The sequence below is a fragment of the Ictidomys tridecemlineatus genome, unplaced genomic scaffold (assembly GCF_052094955.1).
Source record: "Ictidomys tridecemlineatus isolate mIctTri1 unplaced genomic scaffold, mIctTri1.hap1 Scaffold_185, whole genome shotgun sequence".
Classification (NCBI taxonomy): domain Eukaryota; kingdom Metazoa; phylum Chordata; class Mammalia; order Rodentia; family Sciuridae; genus Ictidomys; species Ictidomys tridecemlineatus.
The window spans coordinates 262,912-286,592 of record NW_027521597.1 but is presented as its reverse complement, the minus strand read 5'-3'; the positions used below and the strand labels follow the sequence as shown (position 1 = coordinate 286,592).

Sequence of the window (23,681 nt, the reverse complement as noted above, 5' to 3'; positions counted from 1 at the left end):
TTAAATCACCACTATTCATCATCACAATAATAGCTGGACATTTTAATAGATTTCGTGTGTAAACAAAAACGTACATGGCGGGCGCCCGTCATCTGGTATTGTAAGCAGTGACATTCTTCATTTTCTCAGCAGAAATGAGCCCAGAAACAAAAGATTGGTTTGACCACGCTCACATCACTTCTGTGGACACTTTTGGTAATAGGAGACATTATATGCTGATGGCTATTTACAGTAATTGTGCCGCATTAGTCTCGATTTTCCTTAAAGCGGTTGTTCTGTGAATTGTCTTAAATGTGTAAGTGGCAAATGGTGGAAATTCAAGGAAGCTGGCCCAGTGGGAGTGGGAACGAGGCTGTCACAATCCATGGCTTGGGGCAAGTCTACCATGAGGGGGCCAACACAGGGGACCAGCAGCCTGCCCAGCGACTGGACGCCCATCCGCAGGTAGCGTTGAGAAGGTTTGAAGGAAGCTCCTGGGAAGTTGGAGCTCTGGCCCCTGCACCACGGGCAGCTGGGTCGAAGGCCAGCCTGTCCACAGGCACCCCACTTCAGCCTGCGCCATCCCCTCCCCCACCCACAGGTGCAGCCAGGAGACCCAGGGCCTGCTGTCCGGGAGCCTGGTGCTGGGGAACCTGGGGCCACCAGAGAAGAAGGCAGGTTTCCGGTGTCCTTCCCTGGGGGTTCTGAGGACTCACGGTGCTGATGTAGTGACGGGGTGGGGACCGGCCTGGCCGGCCACCCCAGGGTGTGACGTGAGGCCACCACTGGTCCCTCGGCTCCAGGACTGTTTCTGACAAACCCCTGCCTGGGTGTGGGCTTTCCCAGAGGAAGGCTGTGGAAGGCAGTCCCAGAATGTTCCAGAAATCTGCTCTGAGTCCTCCCCCAGCCCCCGGGGTTGCCCTCTGGCACACCCAGGCTCCCTGCACACAGTGGAGTCAGGCGCCCAGGTGGAGACCCTCCGGCCAGGGCCTCTGGGCCACTGCCCCTGGAAGCCAGGCCCAGAACCAGGGGCCAGTCTACCCGGGCGGCTGTCCTTACCCGGGACGGTGGGCAGCGCCCTCTGATGGGGATGTGGGCAGGGCTCTTGAGCGTGTTTTCCTCCTGTGCTTTGCTGCGTCCTTCTAACCTCGCAGGTGAAACTGCTTAGGGATTTATTCTTTCCTAAAGGACAGAAGTAAAGTAGACCCTTCCCGGCTGTACTGGGAAGACTAAGCTCGGGTACGTAAGAGGGGAAGTTAGCCTGTCCCTCTTGCCCAGGTTCCCGTCCGTCATGGCGTCTGCAGCAGGTGTGTCCAGAGGTGCCCCCAGCCAGATCTGCAGGCCAAGACACAGCCTGCAGGAGGAGGGCCCCTGACCACCCTTCCCGGCAGCTTCCGAGTTCCGCAGTGGAATGAAATACAGCATTTGGCAGAGACATTTGGTAAAGATCAGTCTTTAAAAATGAAATAGAAGGAATTCTGTCTCCATCCAAGTTACTTTAAATGTCAGCTCCCCATTAAGCCCCAGACGCAGGTGATGCAGGCCGGGAGGTGGCCTGCCCGCGCTCCCCTTTCCTTCTCCTCCCAGGGAACCCACCACTGCAGGGAGCTGGGTCTCAAGCTCAGTGCAACCTCTGAGGTGGCCCCTGCTGGACCTTCCGGGGTGGGGCACGTTCTAGGGCTGTACCATGGTCCCGATGGCACTTCCTGGTGCGATCTGATTGTGCCCCAGCTGGAGGAGTGGCCGTCCTTCTGCGTTCCTGGGGAGGTGACCCTCTGGAAGCGCTCACCTCCCGAGCTCCAGTCTCCCTGTCTGGAGGAGGGACGGTGCCCCAGGCTGGCCTAGCTGCTCTCAGGACGGAGGGAGGGAAAGTGATGGAGAAGCAAGGCCTGAGATTCGAGGAGGTCTCTGTGGGGAGATCTGGCCTTCCTCCTGGGCTGGCCTCCCGAGGGCACATCAGCATGGAGCACGGCCACCGGCCTCTGCCGGGCAGCTCCTGCCCTTCCTGCCATGGCCGCCGTGCAGCAGGGAGAGCCGGTGACGTCACTGCAGTCCGACGTGTTCCGTTCTGATGGGGTCTGCCCTGCACGTCTAGGCCTGGCCCCAGGTAGCTCTGGGTTCCCATAGGACACACGGACAGCTGATGGGTGAGGTTTCGGAGATGAGGGCCAGATGAGGGCATCGTGGCCACCTCTTCATGGCCACGCCACTGTGCAGAGGGACAGGCTTCTCTCGGGTCTGGAGAGAGGGGGCAGGCTCCTGGGTGAGCCTCTGGAGGAGTGGCCAGCTGTGGGCTTCTGCGTTAGGAGGGCTCTCCTCGGCCTCTGCCAAGCTCCCCACTTCGAAGGTGTCCTGGACACAAGAACCGCCAACAGCGTCAGGACCTCAGGAGGGAGGCACAGCGTGTACTGCCCACAGGAGCAGCACCCAGGCATGGCCTCTGAACCCAGCCGTGAGGACTCGCTGCCCGTGCCTGGGCCCGAGGACCAGGAGGAGGGCAGGAAGCCCGCAGGCATGGGGCCTGTGCTCTTCCATTCGGTTCTCTGATCCCCAAAGAGCATAAAACTCCTGAGCGTAGACAGGAACGTGACCTCCCAGGGTGAAAGAGCCCATCGCCAGGGCCCCTCCTCTGGTTGAAGCCTGTTGGGCATCATGGGAAGACAGGGCCTCGGTGTGTCCCCAGCCCCTGGCAGCCCCTGGCCAACCTTGGAGGGCGGGACCCTGCACCCACTGGAGGCCGTCCAGCCGGCCTCGGTGGATCCCAGGCCGACTTCGACCTCTGCCTGCTTAGAAGGCATCGCGGCCAAAGCTGGCGGGAGCTGAGGAATGGGAGCGCAGCCACGGGCGGAGGCACTGTGCGGAGGACCGAGGGCAGAGGCAGCCCTGGAAGCAGCCCCTTACAGAATGGGACGACGGCCTTGGGAGACGCCGCTGTGAGGCCAAGATGGTGGTGACGACGCAGGAGCCAGGACCAAGAACCTGGGGAGCCGCTGACTGGAGGCACCTCGGGGAGCTGGGGAGACGCCAGGCGCAGACAAGGGCACGGGAACCCAGAGAACCCGGACGAGGACTGGGAGCCTCAGGTAACAGAAGTGTCCCCGCAGGAGACCAAACAGTGATGTGGGGCCAAGCCTGGGAAACTGGGAAGGATCGGACCCAGGCTGTAGGCCCAGGGACGGGGCAGGTGTCCACCCTGAGACTCCTGTGCGTCCAGGGAGCCACGATGGCAGGGACAGAGGGATGACGGCTGAGAGAGGTGCCGCGGAAGACCTCCCCGAGATCCCCCCACGGAAGGAGAGCTCAGGGACAAAGAGAAGGCGCCCGCGTCTCACATCTCACTCAGCATCTGTGAATCTTATCAAGTTCTTTTGTTTCAGATTTTCAAAATTTCTTCATTTATCTTTCTTGGTGCCTTATAATTACACTAACAGTGGGATTCATTATGCCGTATTCTTACGTGCACACAATATCATTTGATCAGTCTCCTTCCCCAGCATCTCTCCTGGTCCTCCCTCCTCCCTCCCCGAGTCCACTGGCTCTGCTCTCCCAATCTCTCTCCCATCATTATCATCGTTATTTTAATCAGTGCATTGTAATCGTGCCTATGTGAATCCTTGGGGTATCTGTACCTAGACATAGCATAATTTGAACATCTTGGGATTTGAAGAGAATCTGGGTAATAACTCTCCAGGGTTACTGGAGAAAAGTAGTGCGGACCCAGGAGCAGGCTCTGGAGAGCCGGCGAAGGACAAGCCAACTGAGCTCCGAGACGAGGCCAGGAGGACAGAGGGAGGGTCTCCTCAGGGATGTGGTGGAAAGCAGTTTGAGTGGCGAACCCAGGCCTATTTCTAGTTGTTTGGACAAAAGGAATAAATTGGAAGGATTAGCGAGGATTTAGGGAGTGCGCCATCTGCATACTTTTCCTGAAAAAGTACCTAAGAGACACGCTCAAGTCCGTGAAGAGAGACATCAAAGTCAGGCGCTGCGGATTGGAAAGGTCACCCGTAAGAAGATCAGTGGTCACCACTGATACCAGCTAAGTGGAGGGCTACGACGGTCCTGCGACTCTGGCCACAGGGCGAATATGGAGTCCACCACCCCTGAAGCAGGGCACTCGGTGGACTGCAGAGGAGGGTCATGTCCTGCACCAACCGCCTGGCGGCGACCTCGGGTGAATTAATGGACGCGGTGGAGAGGGATGGCAGCAGGTTGAGAAGGCCCCTCGTGTCTCCTTGTGGGTCACGGGGAACCATGACAGATTGCGTCCTTAGAGAAACAGGCTTATTATCAGGATAAAAGCCACCACTGACGGAAGCAATCCTGAATTCCTGCTCAGGCACGGCAGAGGGAAAGGAATGGAACTCTGTTTGCAAAGACTGCGTGCGGAGCTCGAGAGCTCAGTCTGCAGCAGCCCGGCCCGTGGTGCCCAGGACAGACTTCCAGCAGCCGTGAGATGACACCAAGTGTGAGGGGGTTGGCCGCCTGTCTCAAAAGGCAAGGGTCCTCGACTCAAGGGTTCAAAGTTGCCAAGAATGTGCTGCCTTTGATGGGCACGCCTACAAACAGTAAGGTTAAAAGAAATCCTAGTAAACATACCAAAATATGCAGTCAGAAGGAAATCAAGAAGTAATGTGCATTGAATTGACACAGAATGTCACATATTGATACAGCGACTTACCGAAATTATTTATGTGGAGCCTGATGATATCACATTCCTTTAGTTGCTGACATTGACACAGAGCAGACACTGTCACACGTTGATAGCAGTAGCTCACTGACACATGGATACAGAACACAGTGATGTCACATACCGATAGCTCCCTGCTGACACACTGATGATACGTTGCAGTCCAAACGGAAATGAGAGCAGCCGCGGAGTCCCACTCGGCACCCCCTGCCCTGCGCGGCACAGCAGGTGTTACCTAACCCATCACAAGCGAAGCCATCGGAAACACGGCTTTTCGTTTGGAAGTTAAAGAACTCTCAAATCAGAGGGAAGATCAAGTACATACCATGAGTAGCAGCAATGAAAGCAGTCAGGTGCAGGTCTTAAGAACAAACGCTTCCTAGGTTGAATTTGCGGTTGCATATGGAAACCGGGGCCTGAACGCGGGACTGTTTCCAGTTTACCCTCGTTTCTGAAATCTCTACAGAAACGCCCACACGCCGTGTCATGAATTCAGCCTCCCTCGGCAGGGCCCCCGGCCTCCTCAGTCTCAGTACTACATCTGCACCTGCACCTAAGTTGGGCCGGGGACCAGGGTGATACCATTGTCTGCTGCCCAAAGGGTGCAGCAGGACCTGCAGCCACTGGGTAGCCCGTGTGGCCGGGCAGGCAGCTGCGTCCAGGCCCCTGTCCCTGGACACCCCACACCCGTGCCTCAGTTTCTACGTGAGCCACAGGGTCGTGCCGGGGCAGGCTGGCACCTGCAGGGCTGTCTCACTGCTCCCAGGGCCGGGCCTGGGCCACGTGCACAGAGGTGGCTCGTGGTGTTGCTGTGTGTGTTGCGAAAGGCTTAGCCACACACATGGTCTCCAGGTGTGTGAGGCCCACAGAGCACTTACAGCCTTTATTTTCAGATCAGAGATGATGAAACTAAAGAGCCCAACTTAGACCATCCCAACCCCCCAAAGAGGAGAGGGGAGCTACCAAGGATGGAAAGAAATAGTCATCAACCTGGAAGAGACATTCTTACAACTGATCATGGCATCGTTGCCAAGCCTTTAAAATGGGCTTCTTTTAAACTCTATTTAATGTAATTTTTTAAGGACAGAAAATCAACCCTAAAGGACGAAGGGAAATTCGCAGCACAGATAGGGTCTTCAGCTATTCAAAAGTGCGAGCCTTCATAGTGTATTCATCACTAAATCTGGACATTTCCATTAAATAACATGATTTTTCTAAAGAGAAAATTGCTAAAAATAACTGAAGGAGTAGAAAAATGTTAATATTCTCCAGTAAAATTTCCAGAGTGAAATGGTTTGGTAAGCACATCCTTTAAAATATTTAGCAAATACCCAGAAATGTGGAGAGGGTCCGGTTCCCTCCGGCAGCTGGGGAAGCCCTGATGCCCGGCGTCCCCACAGGTGGAAAGCCACCAGCAAGGTCACGGCTTTCCTCGAAGACTCCGGGGTCTGACTGCTGGATGCCCAGGTGCCCCATGCAGACACTGCTGGGGACTCCTGGTGGCAGGTGTTGAATGGGGCGTGCACCTGCACAGAGTCAGCACCCTGAGTTCTACAGGAGAATTCAGATAAGAAATGAAAATCCATCTTAACATTTCAAATCAGGTGGCTTCAGCCAGCTTTTTTGCTGCTGTGACCCAAAGACCTGACCGCCATGATTTTCGGGGGGAAGAGTTTACTGGGGGCTCCCAGTTGCAGAGGTCTCCGTCTACTGAGGGCCACCTCCACTGCTCGGGGCCTGAGGTGAGGCAGAACATGATGGCCCAGTGCGGTGGAGGGACACCGCCCAGGACACCACACCAGGAAGCCGAGGGAGAGCTCTGCTCTCCAGGGACAAAGTCTGCACCCCCAAAGCCACGCCAAGTGACCCCCTCCTCCAGTGACAGCCCCCTGCCTGCAGTTAGCACCCTGTTGATGCACGTCAGGGGGTGGAAGCTCTGGTTGGGTGAAGGCCTCACGACCGTCACCTCCGTCTGAAGTCCTGCTCGTCTCACACTCGGGCTTGGGGGACACCCCGTGTCTAGCCCTCCCACAGACGGAATGCCAACCCTTTCAGGAGCTCAAGGGAAGAGCTACTGAGGGGGGCGGCGGGCCCTCCCTGGCGCCCAGAGTCCAGTGAGACCAAAGCCCTCCTTGTGATGCAGGCCCAGCCAGCCCTGGCCCGGGAGCCACAGTCCCCACTGCTGCTGGGCGCTTTCAGGACATTTCAAAAATGCAGTCACCTGCCTGAGAAAGCAGGTGCATTCCTCACGGGTGAGGTGCACAGGGTCAGCGGAGCCCAAGGGTCAGTGGAGCTGACACCTTAAAAACCTAGAGTTTGTTCAGCTGGACCAAGAGGGCACCAGAAGGCCGTCTCTGTGTTCGACTTTAAGGCATGGGCGGGTACAAACATCCTCTGCGGTCCCTGGACTTGGCCAGCAGCAGCCCGTGGGACAAATGCAGAACCCCCTGTTGTTATAAACAGAGCCTGGGGAGGGTGACCTCAGGGCTCATGCCCTCACCCTGCGGTGGCACAGCTGAGCAGTGGCAAGGCAGGAGGGACGGCCCAGAAAGTCATCCTTTGGGGCTGGAGGGCCTCTGAGGCCCACCGTGGCTGCCACACGATGTCAGCCCACGTGCCTGCAGCTGGTGCCCTGGGTGGCGGGGGGCGGGTGGAGGGCACCTAGAGCTCTGCAGGGGGCCTTAGGAGGGGACTCGCCCGCAGACACTTGGAGAAGTCCCTTACCTCTGAGCAAATAGGTCCAGGAGTGGCACTGGCTTAATTCCACCCGTTGAGTGAGAGAGAGAAGGGAGAACTCTGCTCCTCACAGCAGAAAGCGTAGACTAGCGGTCCACCTCCGCCATCACAAGCCCTTACCTGGAGGAACCAGTGGCCGCAGGGGTCAGGGGACGCTGGAGAGGTCGCTGGTACAGGCCGCTGTTGTCCATTCTTTCAAACATTAATTTTTAGATTAACTAAAATTTCCACCCAATTTCCAGCAAAGTTTTGGAACTTGACCTCGGGGCCTGCTTCAGTCCGGGCCTGTGAGGGCTCTGGAACAGAGGTCTCTCAGTGTCCACACTCAGCAGTGTCCATCAGCAGTGCCCATGCCCTGTGCTAGACAGGAGCAGCGGGAGGCCAGGGAGGCGCCGGGTGGCTGCTGGGCTCGGGTTTGGGGCCTGATGGGCCTGAGCTCTGGTTGTGTCCCTTGTCCTTGTCATGAGATAAGGCAAGGACAGTGTTAGCAGAGTCCCCTGGACACGATTAAAAGCTGAAACGTGTCAGCTCTTCTTGTTTTCTGACCTGTGCAACACACCAAGTGGCCCAGCTGAGAGGGCTGTTCGCAGGTGCTGACCCGGGGTGCCGTCTGAGCTGCAGCAAGGGCCAGGGACAGTGGCTTTGTATTTGGGGAAGTCCAGGTTGCTTTCTTGCTTACACCGTTTCTGAACTAAATTCCCTAGGGATTAACTCATAGAGAGCGATGTGAGGAGAAGGCGTTGGGGACTCTTCAGTCAAGTTCAGGGGTGGAGGCTGCAAGCCCAGGTCCAGCCTGAGAAGTTGGCACTATGAACGGGGCACCGTCCTCACGGGAACAGTGTGGCTGGGCGTGTCCTGAAAACACTGCCCTGCACGCGTCCCACTCAGCAGCACAGCATGCCGTGGGTGCTGCTGTTCCCCTGCGGTCCCCAGGCTCTGGGAGCTGTTGCTATCCCCCGTCCCCATCTGGAGAGAGTGTCCCGCCCGCCCTGGGCTGGGTGCGGCACGGTGGCAGAGCGCTTGCCTAGCGTGCACCACAGGGAAAAGCCAAAATCTGAAGCCCGCTCTCTGCTGAGTACCTCCTGCTGTCTACTGTCCTGCAGTCAGAGACGGGCAAGGGAACTGTCCCACACTGGACAGTAGTCGGGGCCACGTCTGCGAGCACTTCTCTCATCTGCTGGTTGGGCAGGAGGCGCATGAGCAGAGAGGCCCTAAAACTGCAAACGGGGTGCCCAAGGAGGATGAGGCGGCCACCCGAGGGCAGCCAGGGCCGCAGACGGGGCCCGCCAGGGTTCCTTTGGGCTCTTGTCATTTCACCCACTTCCCTTTGAAGGCTTCTAGAAGAGGTCAGTGACCCTTAAGCTGTCGGTCCTTCTGGAAGGCCATCAGGCAGTGTCCATCAGGAGAACCAGAAACACTTTGACAAGCTGCTGTGGAGGACAGGGTGGCCGTGGCTCAGAAGGTGGACATGGAGTGGTCATGGCACCTGGTATCACCTGAGGGGCAGAAGCGGCCTGCACCAGAACCTGCACTTGTCCATTACGGGGCATTGTCCCCAGCAGCCACAGTGGACACACCCGGGAGTCCTCAAGCAGAGACCAACAGTTCCAACGCTGTCTGTCACGGTCCATCTTTCAGTCACGAAAGGAGCGCGGCGCTGACCCACACCCCCACACAGATGGACTTCCGAAGGCTGTGCCCAGAGAAGGCCGTGGGTGCACTGCCCACGTCCTGTGATGCCATCTATGTGGAAAGCCAGGAATGAGCGGCCTGCAGGGACAGCAGACGGGGGTGATCCGGGCAGGGAGGGGGGCGGGTCCACAGCTGGGGAGATGCCGAAGTGCTAGGCTGACCGCCGTGAAGCTGCCTGACTCCAGGTGCACCAAGAGCCCTGGTGGACACTGCAGGTGGCGGAGTGGAGTGGGGGTGATCTGTGGCCCAGTGACTCCGAGCAGGTGTGCAGACACCCCCTTTTCCAAAGGCCTTGCCCTAACCTCCGCCCGGACTCGGGGACCACCTCTGATGGACAGCAGAGGCAAGGGGCTAGCCTGGCGGGACCCACACACCTCTGCTGCTGAGCTCCTCTCTGCCCCAACACTGGCCCACACAGAGGTGCCCACCTGCCAGTGACCATGTGTTCTTAGAGTGGACACAGGAGTAGGTCGTGAGAAGGGCCCAGGAAGCTAGGAGAAGGTGGACATGGAGTGGCCATGGACTGGCCCTCAGGTGGGAGGACATTGAGCTTCAGAAGCAGGACGCCCCCCACCGTTGGGCAGCCCTGGCAACAGCAGGCACCGAGGTGCCACAGTGGGAGGGCCTCTGATGTCCGCTCTGTCATTTCAAGTCCCCTGATCACAGCCGCCTGTGAACTTGGTATGCACCCTCTGTGGGCTGCTGCTGGCCCAGCCGCTGCGGTTGTCCTCTGTGATGCCCGCCGGGTCTCGTCACTGGGGCCAGCAGGGAGGGCCACACGCTGTGCTGGATTAGTGCTGGCAAAAGTGACGGGGACTTCAAAGCCACAGCAGGACTGGGGACAGAAAGGGAATGATCCGGGGCCACAGAGCTGTGTCCTTCCCTGCCAAGGCTCCTTTGAACAGCCGCCCACCCCCAGTCCCTCAGCACTCTGGTGAGCTGCCCGGAGGTTGGGGTCGGCTGCTCCAGAGAGCTGCAGGCAGACCGCTGGGCTGAGCTGGTGCCGCCTCCCCAGGCCAGAGGGCAGCTCCACCCGCCCGCCCACTCTCTGTGGCCAGCAAAGGGGCTGCAGCCCCAAGGTCAGAGGTGGGGAGAGTGGAGCACAGTGTGCAGGGTGAAGTGGGCAGGCCAGCTAGCCCAGCCTGCCTCCGGGAAGCTGCGAGTCCAGCCTCCCTGGGATCAAGGGGCACTCGAAGCCTCTACTCTGAGCCAGGAGCCAGTGAGGGGGCATCAGGAGGCCACCTTCTGAGTGCAGGTGAGTGCTGGAGGGATCTGGTGGCCGCCAGGCTCAGGGCTGCCCACCCTGTCTGCAGGATGTGCCTGTGTGGCCTCCTGTCCAGCAGCTGGGGAGGAGGGGAGGATCCGGTGCTCCCCGGTGGATGCCCTGAGGACCGCACGGTGGTGGCCTGGAGGAGGCTTGATGAGGGTGAAGGGACCCGAGAAAGTCCCGAAAGTCTAGGCTGGACTCAGAGCAGGGGCACAGACCTCAGTCCTATAGACTGCAGCGTGCCAAGGTCAAGGCCGGACCCTGGGCACCCAGGCACACACAGGTGCTCTCCTCTGCCCCTCCCTGCGGCGCAGGACGCAGGACAGAGGAGGTCACTCCCACACCTGTGCTCCACAGCCTGCCTGGCTGCCCTCACCGCTGCCCACCTCGGCCCCAGGCTCAGCCCCCCAGGACCTTCTGCTGTGGGTCCTGGTCCTCCTCTGGGGCCAGAAGGCCCCGTGGGGGGGGGTGCGCTGCACCGTGGGTTCCTCCGAGCCCATCTGCACAGGCGGTCAGTTTCTGGATTGAGAAAGGCAGCCAACGCTGGAGGTGGACCTGCTCTCACCTCTGGATCATCTTAAAATTCTGATTTCAGTTTAAACATACAAAAGCCAGCGTTCGCAGGTAGGGGTCAGGTGCATCCGTTTTCTCTTGCTGTATGGCAAGTCCACAGGCCTAGGGATGGCACAGTTCTGAGGTCAGCTGCTCTGCCCAGTGTCTCACCAGGATGAAATTCAGGTGGTGGCTAGGACTTGCCCTCAGGTGGGAGGAGCCTCTTCCAGGCCCAGAATCCCGCCCTGCGGGGGGAGGGCTGGGCCACTGACTTGCTGGCCCCTGGTTGGCAGCCCTCACTGCTTCTGGACACTGCCCACCTTCCTGGCCATGGGTTCCTCCATCATCAAGCCAGATACAGTGTGGAACCCTGAGCCCTGGCCGGGTCTCCCTCCCGCGTCGGACTCCGTGCCCTGCACTACAGGAGGAAGTTCTTTGCTCTGAAGGGGGTCTGACGTGACCAGACCCACCCAGAGAATCCGGGGAGTGACCCTGGGGCAAAGGTCAAGGAGCCAGCCCAACATCCTGCCACCCAGATGGCCGGCCCTCCTTCAGCAGACTCCACTGAGCCGGGTTCCACATGGACTCGGGGGCGGGCACCTCTGGGTTCTCCCCCCTGGTTTTAAAAGGCAAAGTACGAACATGGAGAATCAGATCCCTCTAGGTTCAGAGCCATCTCCGTCTCTCACCACATGGGTGGCCCAGGGGCCGGCTGCTGTCCCCTGTCGCTAGCCCAGGTGTGGGTGCTGTGCCCTCTGTGCGGGAAGGATGTAGGCCTCTCGGGACGCTCTGGGGGGCTCTGGGGTGGGGCTGTGCCCGAGTGGGTGGCGGGTGCCCACGGAGGGCTCCCCAGAGCTGGTCACCGTCTTGGCTTAGGCAAGTGCTGGCCAAGGAGCAGAGAACGTAGGCCACGGAGGACGGCAGAGCCTCGAGGCACAGGCCTGCAGAGGACAGGGCTGGACCCCGGGCAGCTTGGGGAAAGGACAGATCTGCCTGTGCCCTCTAGTCTGGGTCGGGGAAGCTGGGGCTTCCAGGGAAACTCCCGCAGGCCTCTGGCTGTGTAGACCCAGAGGCTGGGGCTGAGGCCGTTCCTAGAGCCCTGGCCAGGAGGGGCCAACCCAGAGCTGGTCCCACATGCCTCTTGGGGACCCCTCGCCCACCAGCAGCACCAGGCCACACTGAGAGGGGTGGAGGGGGATGAGGTCAGGCAGGCCGGTGGTGGAGGCCAGGCTCAGGAGTGAGTGGCCTCTTCCTGGCTGAAGGCTGCAGGGCCTCTCGGGCCAGCTCAGCCAAGCAGGAAGGAGGAAAGGTGGGCTCAGGCCAGGAGAGCTGTGGTGACAGAGTGCGGCTGGGGGGTTCCCCCAGCCACAGCCAGGACCCAGATTGGCACAGGGGTGGCTGAGGCAGGGCCCCAGGCCATGCGGAGGGGCAGTGAGAGAGGAGGCATGCAGGAGGCCACATGTGAGCAGCCACGGACCACGCCAGGCCCAGCTTTGTCTAAGCCCACCAGGGTGGCCGCCGGAAGATCTGTGTGCCCATCCACCCCCGTGTGCCACATCAACGCTCCTATACCACGTGTCCACTTGAGCTCACATCAGGACCCTGGTGCACACAATGCCACCATCCTGCTGCCCACCGTGGCCAGCCGGGCTGGAGCTTCTGCCATCTGGCAACGGTCAGGGCTGGCTGAGGGCTCAGACCTGGGGCAGCTAGAATGCCCCGGTCAGGAGGATCAACAGCCGTCCCGGTCAGCCATCAGTGGCCACCGTGGGTCTTCTCTCGCACCATCAGAGGCCCCCCTGGCCTCCTAGCCTCACTGCTCGGAGCCCGAAGCCCAGCGTAGCTGTCCCTGATGGCCTACTTTCTCCACCACCTCTCCTCCTTGGCCAGCACTTGCAAGGCAAGCCGCCCCTCGCCAGGATCAGGCTGGGTTCTAGCGCGGTGACCCAAAACATGGACCTGGTTTTTATCTTTGATTCCCCAAAAAGGAAGAAGCACAGTTATTGGTCATCTCAGCCCAACGTAAATAGCAAAGAGTGTCCACTCCGGAGAGCTGCTCCCATGCTAGGCCCTGCCTCTACAGGGTTCCAGGAAGTCCTGCTCCAGGCAAATCCTAAGAAGACAGCTGCAAGCCAGGGGAAATAAGGCACGCAAAGACGGGAGCCTCATTTCCAGACAGGTTAGGGGACAGTACTGCCCCCTGCCTGGGAACATGGGTGTCCAAGCCCCCGTCCTCCAGGATGGGCTGAATAGGAGGCTGTGTAAGGGCTGAGACAGGTTAGAAGTCCGCTGGGCTGGGTCCAGACGTGGTGTCTGCTCCTCGGCTGGCTGCTCGGGTTCACCACTTACCAGCACCCCACAGGACAGATCTGGGGGTGGGGCACGGGGTGCTCCCTCCGCATCCTCGGGCTCACCCGGGGTCTCCTGTCACCACCTGCCTCCTCCCACCCCCTGTCCTGACGGGTTGGAGACATGCTTCCTTGTTCCCTGGCACAGGGCTCGGTGACTCTGATCTGTGGCTGCAGCCTCACCCTTGGCCAGCGCTGGTCAGCTGGAGCCCCAGCGCTGCAGCCGCCTCTGTACCTGTCCTCGATCCGGGGGCCATGCAGGGTCTGCTCTGCAGGGCGTCCCATTAGCCCTAACTTGCGGCTCCTGAAAACTCGCCTGCTGTCCAGGTCCACCTGCGTAGGTGAGCGCCTCTGGCTGTGTGGCCTGTTCTCAGCACAGCGAGAAGCCGGTCAGCTGGCCCCGTCCCCGAGCTGGGGAGGATGGGGCTGAGAACCCCAGAGAGGAGGCCCACCTCCAGCCCCCAGCACAGCCCGAGCAGGAGGTGTGGCTGTGACTGTGGCCGGTGCGGGGGTGGCCACAGAGCCTGGCCTGGGGTAGGCAGAGCTGGGTCCTGACCTGGCCTCACCCTTTGGCCATGTGGCTTTGGGGACGCAGAGAGCCTCCAGACTCAGGTCCCTCAGGTGCCCAGGGCCATCGTCTGCCCCTCCTGGATGCAGGCAGTATTGGCCACTCCTGCTGCATACTGAGAAGAGGCTCCAGGTTACAGGGTGGGGACGGAGCTGCCCCTGGCTGGAGTGGCCCAGCGCCCCATCCTGCTCCCGTGGGTCTGCTCCCTGCAGCCCCTGCCTCCCCCTTCACGTGGTGGGATGAGGCGGCCATGTGGCTTCAGAGCTGGCTCAGTGAAGGGCCAGCAGCTCAGCCTGGGCAGACTCAGGTTGGCTGGCCCAGCGTGACCTACTGAGGCTGGGTGCACAGGAGGGTGGCCCAGCGTGGCCTCGCAGGGTGGCCTGGGAAGCACACCGATGGTGCATGCCCACCCTGCACCCTACACTGCAGAGTTGTGATGACCACTGCTGTGGTGGCCCTCGGCACTGCTGTCCCAAACTCTCCTCTACCCTTGCTCAGTCTGTCGCACGCAGTACCCGGCCCACCCATCACAAGGCCACATGGGATCTGTGGCCAGCTTCGCCTCTGCCTGGACACTGCACATGTCCCCACAGGGTCGTGGGTCTCTTGAGGTTACGAGCTGTCCAGGCAGCCCAGGCTGTCCCTGAGAGCTGGGTGTTGGGCCTCCCTGTGGTTTAGCATCCGGGTCCAGCCGGGCTCAGTCAGCTGACTCGTCCCTGATCACAGGAGCACCGTGGTGCGAGACGACTGGGGGATTCGAACGAAGGCCTTTGTGAGGAGGATCGAGGGCAGTGGGTGGTTCAGACCTCGTCTGAGCCCAGCCTAGTTAGAGCTGGACAGCAGCACCTTGGAGGGTAGATGGGGCTGGACCGGGAGGAGTCGGTGGGACTGCAGTCCTCTAGGGCCTGGGAGTGTGGAGAGCCAGGTGGGCGGCCAGTGGTGGTCAGTGGACCCGTGTGAGGGACTTTGCTCACATGGACACCTACGTGCCCAGGTGGAGATGCCTCTGGACTCCCGCCCCCCGCCCAGGACCTGCAGACCTTACACACCAGGAGGCTGTGACGCTGCGGTGCGGCCAGGCCCTGGCCACGTCGGTCCTCTGCTGGTCTCTGCAGGAAAGACCTGGCTTCCCCCCAGGGGCTCGGGCACCCTGGACAGCTCAGCACTGGAGCTGTCTCCTATCCCCAGAGATTGGAAGACCTTCTGCCCTGGCTGGACAGGGGCCAGCTCTGGTCCCCAGAGATCTGTGGTCAGTGAGGAGCTGCCTTGAAGTGACCCTGCAGGGCGAGGGGGGTGCCTGTCTGCCCAGAAGCAGATAAGCAGCCGTCCTCAGCCGCCTCTCAGGAGCCTCAGTCAGACGCAGAGGCTGGACAGCGTGGCTCAGGCCACCTGTGGGGAGCTTGTTCCCCCTGCCCAGGCTCATGTAAGGTGGCACCAGGCCCCAGGACCTCAGAATGGGGCCGGATGTGGACAGAGGGTCCTTGAAGGTGTCCAGTTAATACGCGGTCCTGCTGGCCTAGGGCAGGCCCTTTGTCCCACAGGAGAAATGCAGACACAGAAGGGCAGAGAGGCCAGGGGTATAAAGACATGGGAGACGGCCATCTGCCAGCCAAGGACAGAGCCCTGGCCCGGATGCTGCCCACCGTGGAGGAGCCAGCCCTGCCTGCCCCTGGCGTGTGCTCCGTGAGACCATTTCAACCTCTGCCCAAACCCAGCTGCGGGTGTGCCTGGTTTGAGGCCACTGGGCTGAAGACCTTCAGAGCAGCCGCAGGAGGCTGGCACGGCACCGCTTTGGCCATCCTGGGGACAGCCCCACAGAGCAGCACATGGGCGCGGCTTCATCCTGGGCTCGCAGGGCCAGCAGCTCACCCAGAAGGCCGCTCCACGGGGCTGAGGTGTGCTCGGGAGCTGCAGAGTGGACCACTGTCTCCGAGGATGCTGGTGGGCAGCGCAGCAGGATGGCCTGGGAAGTGGACACTCGTCCCCACCTGAGCCAGAGCTTGTGTCCACGGGGCACCTCAGCCAACAGGACGCCGGGGAAAGGAACCCAAGACGTAGTGTCTGTGAGGCCCTCTGGCCTCTCGGACCCTCCCGGCCTCCCCATCTTGCAGCGTGGGGGGGTGACAAGGCTCCAGGAGGTGTGACTCAGTGACACTCCCCAGCTGGTGGCATCCAAGCCCCATCCTCCCCGTCTCGGTCCCCACCCTGAGAACCCTGGGCACCCAGGGAAGATGAGTGGCTTCCACAGCTCCGGCAGCGAGTGAGAGCGATGGAGAACCGGGTCACTTAGCCTGCAGGTCCTCCTCCAGAAAGCAGCTCTCAGGGACACAAGTGTGTCCCCAAACTCTGCCGATGGAACCCCAGCCCCCAAAGGGACTGCTTGGGAAATGTGAGTCGAAGGAGGTGGTTAGGATCCAACGAGGACACTAGGGCAGTCTTGACCCCGCAGGACTGGGGGCCCTATAGGAGAGACCAGGACACAGACCAGCAGAGGGTGGCCATGCGAGGACAAGACGGCATCCACAGCCCAGGAGAGGCCCCAGGAAGAGCCAGCCAGACACACCTTGGCGCTGGGCAGTCTAACCCCAGACCTGAAGGGTCCACGCCCCTGGGTAGGCCTGGGCTGGGGTGCGGTAGGGCCGCCTTGCAGGCTGGGTGGGAGAGCCAACAGGAGCCCTCCCTCCATCCCTCCGCCTCTGTCCCTCCGTCCCTCCATCCCTCCCTCTCCTTCTTGGCTTTGCGCTGAGCACCACAGGTGTTTGTATTTGGACAACAGAGCAGGTTTGCCTTCTCTTTCTTGCGCTGAGCTCCTGAAGTCAAACAGGGCTGTTCCTTGTGCGTTTTGACTTTAAAAAGGACCTGTTTGTTGAAGAGGGTGGACCTTCCTGTCCCCCTGTACAGGTGAGGAAACTGAGCCTCAGAGGGGCTGAGGACAGCTTCTGGCCATGATACCAAGCACACCAGGCCCTTCTGGGGGCCAGTCTGCAGTGACCCCTCCTAGAAGCCCTGGGGCCTGGACCAGCCCCCTCTGGGGAGGTTGGGGCATCCCCAAGTCCTGGCCACCAGGAAGGGCCCTGCAGGTGTCCGGACCAGGCTCCTATTCCCAGGCTCAGCCCTCACACTGGCGTGGTCCCAGCTGCCAGCCCAGCGACCTGCCAGATGGCTCAGGAGTGGACTGGAGACTCCGCTCTCCCCACCTCGCCTGCCGTGCGATCCTGGGGGGCCCCTTCCCTCACAGACAGAGTGGACCCCTGGGCAGAGACGGGGCTGAACCACACCAGCAGGAGACACGCGTGGGGCACAGGAAGGAAGGTGCCCACCGCACTTGTGTCTGGGCTCTCCTGGGCTCAGGTCACGGGGCCTGAGAAGCTGTGAGCCCCTGGACACACAGACCCAGAGTGGGCATGTGAGTTCATAGGGGTGGGGCCTGTCACTGTGCCGTGGACTGGGCAGCCCTGTCCCTGTGCCCTCAGCTGCCCAGACGTAAGAGCAGAGGGACCCAGGACAGGGCACTTGACATTTCCTGGGACGGCAAGACCGTGAGGTGAGGGTTTCACAAGTGACCTGAGGCACAGCTGCTGTCCCCTCCCTGGTCCAGCACTCCTGGACCAGCCGGGGGAGGAGGCAGGGCCAGGGCACCTCGTGAGCTCTTCCCTTTGGGGAGTGGCCCCAGGGAGGAGGCCAGGTCCCCGAGTGGGGCAGGCGGCTGCAGATTGGTCCTCAAGTTCCCTCCTGTGAATGGCCGTCCTTGTCCCATGCTGGGGCCGTGGGGCCTGGGGTCTCCAGCTGTGCCTCCTGACATCTCTCTTACTGATCATCTGGACCTTCATCGGATTCAGAGCAGCATGCTCCTTGGTGTGGCAGACTCGTCCTGCCGTGGTGTCTGCAGGATTTGGATGAGGAGAGGGCGTCTCTCATGGCTGAGCAGGGGCACCCTCGGGTGGCTTCTTCATCATGTCCCAGACAAGGAGATCCTGTGGCCCACCTGGGGGACCCGGCTTCCCCAGCGAGGCTGTTGAGACACCCACACAGCACCAGGTCCAGCGGTGGGATTGAGATTGAGGACACCTGCTCTGGACACAGGACTGTGCGGAGGGACCGACGGCCAAGCCTCGAGGAAGCCATCGCTGTCAGACGTCACCAGGACGCGCCTCTTGAGCAGCACCGGGAAGTCCTGCTTTTCCTCTTCTCAGACTCTGAAGGTGAAGAGGAGCCGGCGAAAGCCACTTGGCCTCTCAAACCTGAGAAGGTTGTAAGTCCCCGTGGGCAGCCTGCGGTGGCGCCCGGTGACCAGGAAGCACGGGAAGCCCTGGCATGAGGGCCGCCCACCATCGTGCAGGAGAGGAACTATGACGGGCCACCCAAGTCCCTCCCCATGGACATGTTTGTCACCCGCCTCAAGCCACCATAGGAAGTGCTGCCGAAGCACTGAGGCGCGTGCTGTGTCCACCCCACCTGCCAGGCCACTCACCTGGCGAATGCGTGGGAGGAACAAGTGCAGGACGTCTCTGGGTGTGGACGCTGGTGACTCCTCTTTCTTATTTGCCCGCATATTTCCCAGGGCTTCTGTGGACAAGCGACTGTGGGGCTTGGTACAGAGATAAATGGACTGAGGAAGGCCTGACCCTCTGGGGGAGGTGACTGATGATGACCGGGGACAGCCCTGGAGGGTGGACCCTAGACAGTCTGACCCAGGGACCTGCAACAGGGCAGCACAGGCTGCCCGCCCTGTGGGGACACGAGTCACGGCCTGGATGGCGGGAAGCAGAGGGTGGGGACAGAGAGCTGAGCCAGGCAGCCGACGCGGGCACTGGGGGATGGCCCAGGCCACTCAGGGTGTGAGGGAAGAAAAGGGCACAGGGGACCTCAGTGGTTTGAACGGTGTCCTCCAAAGTGGCCCTCCACCCCGAACCTGTGGACAGACCTCCTGTGGAAACAGGGTCTTTGCAGAGGGGATGAAGTTGGGCCTCTCCAATGACAACTGTCCTCATAGGAGACAGAGGGGAGGCCCAGGGAGAAGGCTGGCTGAGGATGGAGGCACAGGTGTGGCCTTGTGGCTTCACGCCACCGAGGGCCGGGGACTGCCTGGGAGCCTGAGTGCTGGAGCCGACCCTGCCTCCAGCCAGAAGGAGCAGGTGCCCCCACACCTGAGCTCAGAGTTCTGCCTGCACTGGGGACAGTGGACTGCGGGGCAGGACGTGCCCTGCTCCCCCTGGGCTGCCGCCGGGCTGACGGTCTCTTCTCTTTGCTCCTCAGGTCTCCTGACGAACACAGCCCTCAGGGGCTCCGGGAGTGGTCTTGGCTCCCTGGACAGTCCACACCTCGACCCCGGCCCTCAGCCCTGGGTGGACTTCGCCTGTTCCCTGCCTCCAGCCACTGTTTCCCGCGGCCCATCAAGGACAGCCTCTGTCCTCAGCATTCTGAGCCTGACCCGCCGAACCCAGGAGGGCCGGACGTGGACGCACAGGTGGAGGCGCTGGGCACAAGCAATACAGGGCTGTGGGGCCCGGCCGCGCCCTCGCTTGCCGGCCACTCTCCTGGGAGCTGGAGGACGAGGATGGGGCCGAGGAGGAGCTGCGGCCCCGCCAGATGAGCCCGGCCGCGCGGTCCCAGGACTCTCAGGTGCAGACGCCGCCTCTCCGTGGGCCCCAGACTGTCTGAATTGTTTTATTTTCTTATACTTTCAGTATACTCGATAGACCAAAGAGCAGATCTATTTTAACGTGGACGCGCCCTCACCGTCAGAGTCCCGGGCTGGATGGCGGGGCGGGGGGAGGGGTGCGGTGGCAGAGACCTGCTGGTGGCCCCGGCAGAGAGCGGGCAGCGGTGGAGGCCCCCGCCCCACGATCGCCGCGGTGCGCCCTAGGAAGATGGCGCCAGCCGGAAGGACGCCACAGCTCACCTGCAGGCACCGGCCCGGGCATGGCCGGCGTCGGCCCCCACGCGGACAGCACGGTCCCCGGGGACACGGGCCGTTCCCGTCTCTGTGCTTAGACCGACTTTATCGTACTAAAATCACTTTCTGTTTTAACCAGTTCCACACGCCTCCTCTTCGACAGCCCCATTTTTGATAGTTGGATAATCCAGTTCTTGCCAAGAGCATGTTGGGTCTCCCGTGACTGCTGCCTCCTACGATACGCCATTTAGCTCCAGAAAGCAAATTAAAGAGAACGGAAGTAACACTGTTTGAAAGAGATCATTAAATGTATTTTGCAAAGCCTAAAGTTATATATTTAACAGTTTTTATATGTTGTATATTTGTAGAAAATCCTATTTAACACTTAACGTGGCGGCCCTGGCCTCCCCGAACGCGGGGCCAGTCCCCGTGTGTCCCTGGAGACTGTGGGGTGGCTGCGTGGGACCTCAGGAGCCGGGCGCAGGGGGAGAGTGGCCGGGCACCACGGCCCTGGTGTCCCGCCGAGGCTCCCGGCCAGCACTGGGGAAGCTGGGTTTCTTTCCACTTTGGTTCGAGGTTGGTGGCCACTGTCCCCCTTTGGGTCTGTGACTGGTGAGCGCTGCGGGTACAGGATTTTGGTCTGGCTCTTCCCATGGATTTCGTTGGCCCTTTCCTGTCCCTCCTGCCACTCCTGGGCCTCAAGGCCTTGGGCAGTGATTCTCCTTCCTGAGGGGGCACTCCCCTCATTCTCCACAGACCCATCTCCTCTCCGGGAGGCCAAGCAAGCAGGGTGGACAGAGGGACAGGGGGACAGGGGGCCAGGCGCAGGCGCCCCTGCATGGTGGGGCCCGCGGCCCCGAGGAAAGGTCGAGTGTGTGTGTCCTCCCCTGGCGACTGTACGCCAGCGCCCTCCGTTTTCCTGAGTTCCTGCTGAGTATACTACCTACGAGTCCAATTAACATGACTATTATGCTAGTTCTTCAATACTAAAAAGTTTAAAAATATAACTACAGTATATAGACGCCGTTCCAACCACCATAGACTAAAGATAGGAGAGGAAATCCATGACGTAAGACCCGTTCCCACTCCATGAGCACTTAGTTCACCTTCAGTCACCGAACATGTAGAGGAATTTGTATCCTGGAGAGAAAGAAAGGCTGAGGGGGGTCTTCATCACAGAGGGGGCGCCAGCGAGGGCCTGCCCAGCCCCCGCGGCCTAGGCTCGCCTGTGCCCACCGCCTCCGCTGCCTGTCCTTCCGAAAGCGAGTGTAGACACCTTCGAGGGCAGAGACCGGGAGATTTCAGATGTTACAGCATATTATTTTTCTTTGTTTTACAGTATTGAATTTTGTGTTGATTCAGCTAAATTATGAAAATAAAGAAAAACTCCTTTGATAAGCATGGCTCTTGTTCCCTGGCCGTGGTGTCCTGGAAGAGGGCTGGAGCTGGCATGGCTCGGGGGGCAGCAGGTGGGCTGGACACCCTGGGTCAGACCAGCTCTGGAGACAGGGACCTCCTTCCCGGGCCCAGTGCCCCTGACCCCGCCCAGCGCCCTGGCTCGTCCTGGGCCCACAGGAATGACCTCTGGAGCCCGGCCCCCACGGGTAGACAAGGCCCCTGCTCGGGGTGCCCAGCTCCCGGGTGCGAACACCTGCTCCCCACGCAGGCCGAGGCCCTCTGCTCCCTGTCTCCCTGCCCACGGGGGCAGCCCAGGCAGCCAGTGGGACGAGGGGCCACGATGTGCCTCACCTGTGCCAGGTGTCTGTGCACCAACCCCCGTGGCCCAGGACACAGAGGTGAAGCCCCACTCGGGGCCCCGGGGCTCCTAAGGGAGACCAGGCCTAAAGGACTCCTGTCTGGGGAAATCTGCTCACCGTCCCCAGGAGCCGTCTGTGGGGAGCAGATCGTCTGTGCTGCCTGCAGTGCCCTCCGAGGCCACCTGTTTGGGGTCCCACTTGTCATTTCCACCTGCTCTTTATAAATATTGGTCCTGGGCAGCTGTGTCCAGTGGGTGAGCCACGGCCCTGGGATGGCCTGTGCTTTGTTTCAGAGAGACTTCGAGGGTCTCTGGAACCATGGATGCAGGCAGCCCGGCCCAGGTCTCCCCTCCAGGTATCTGGCTTGTCCAGGGACAGAGGGGGCAGATGAGGCGGCCCACAGCTGCCGCAGGAGCCCCAGGTCAGCCCCCCCCCCCGTGCCCTCAGGTGGGGCCTGCGGGGGACCCTGGGCCCCTCCCACAGAGGCAGAGCCCCCTAGCTCCCTGGGCTCTGCAGTGAGGAGAAGGAAGGGGCAGCAGGGCCAGCGCCCACTCCTTCCTCGGGCCACACCAGGCTTCCAGGGTCAGCTGGGCTGCAGCATGCTGGGTGACAAACACTTCTCTGAGCCTGGCCAGAGGTCTGAGGAGCCGGTGGGGACTGGAGGGGCCGTGTCACCGGGACGCTGGCAGGCAGACTCGGCCTGACCTTGCCGGGGAGGCTCTCGGGAGTCTGGCTCAGGCTGTCAGGCTACCCCTGCTCCTGGGCAGCTGGTTGAGCAGGCCACGTGCCTGTCCTATATAAGAGGGGGACGCACCATCCTGTCCCTCATCTGGGGAGAGAGCGGGTTCTGTGACTGACAGCTCTGGCTCGTGGCTCACTGTCCTGTTTCCCTAAGCACCACTGGTCAGTCACCATGGCTGCCCTCCCTCCCCAGGGTTCTGGGGGCTGGAAGAGCCTTCTGCTCGCTGCAGACACTCTCACAGTGGGCTCTGTCATTCCCAGATGCTGAGCACTGAGTCAGGAGCCCACAGTGGGGCCTGTGGAGCCTCCCTGGCCTCAGAGAGCTCCCAGGGATGGCGAGCAGCCCCTGGTGTCCAGGGTCCCCAAGGTCACGCCCAGAGCGTCAGAGATGGAATGAGCTTGGTGACAGATGCTGTCACCAGGGATATCGTAAGCCCACCGGGCGCCTGCTCTGCCCTGCATTGTGTTCTGGACACCACAGTGACCATCAATATCTTGGCCTTGGGAGGTGACAGTGTTTCAGCCTTATCCTGAGCTGACCATCAGCCCAAGAAGCTGTTGTCCCAGAAAAAGCCACTTCCCGTGAAACTGCCCAGTGGCACTGGTGGCCCCAGATTCTCAGTGCTATGCTCCACAAAAAAGGGGGACCTCCATGCTCACTCGCAGAGTGGACCCTGGGTCAGTCCCCTGCCCTTCTGAACTGGCAGTGGACAGGGCCCCTGAGCCCCTGCTGTGCAGAGCTGCTGAGGCCCTCTGCCTGATTCCAGACCCCGAGGCTTGCTCCCTTTGCTGGCCCTGGCCGGTCTCTTCCTGGACCTTGCTCACGGCTGTGTTCAGAAGTGGCTTCTTTAGGGACGTCCTGCACCCTAAATGCAGTTTGTCTCTCCCTCCTGTGCTGGGAAATAATAACACATTTCTTTTCTGCTTTTACGAATGTCCCCCTTCTGCCAAGGCTGCAGGGAGGGACTGGTCTCCTTAGCTGGCTGTGGGCGGGTAGGTGGCCCTGGCGGATCTGCGGTGGGTCCTGCCCTCCTCCCGCATGAGAGAAGCCGGCAGGAAACCAGAGCCTCCCGTGGGCCGAGGCGCCTCCCAGGCCCTCTGGAAGGGAAAAGACGGCCTGCTGAGGATGCGTGTCCTCCCACAGAGGACGATGCTGAGGAGAGACCTTCTGACCCTGTGAGGTCTACGAGGAAGCCTGTGCTCAGGACGGGGCCGGTGGCAAGCCACTGCGCAGGGCTGTGTGGATACAACAGGACAGAGGGGACGGGGCAGGGCCCTGCTGAGGCTGGACAGGGTCACAGCCCCAGGAGGTGAGAGAGAAGAGCCCCAGCAGATGGGGCGGCTCTTCCTAAGCTGGTTCAACAGGGGTGAGGCTGGACCTCCAAGGTCAAGGCCAGGCAAGGGACAGCCCAGGAGCCTGCCAAAGGGTGGCCAACAGGAGAGCCCAGCTGTGCGTTC

At 60.9% G+C, this 23,681-nt stretch overlaps 1 protein-coding gene across 1 annotated transcript in view; it reads left to right on the top strand.

Annotated features, from left to right (window-relative positions):
- Positions 1-21,123, top strand: part of Tafa5 (TAFA chemokine like family member 5) — a 72,993-nt gene extending 51,870 nt beyond the window's left edge. The window contains exon 3 of the mRNA XM_078036117.1: positions 19,086-21,123. Coding sequence (XP_077892243.1) covers positions 19,086-19,094 — 9 coding nt within the window. The 3' untranslated portion in view covers positions 19,095-21,123. The remainder of the gene's footprint in view (positions 1-19,085) is intronic.
- Positions 21,124-23,681: the final 2,558 nt, after the last annotated feature.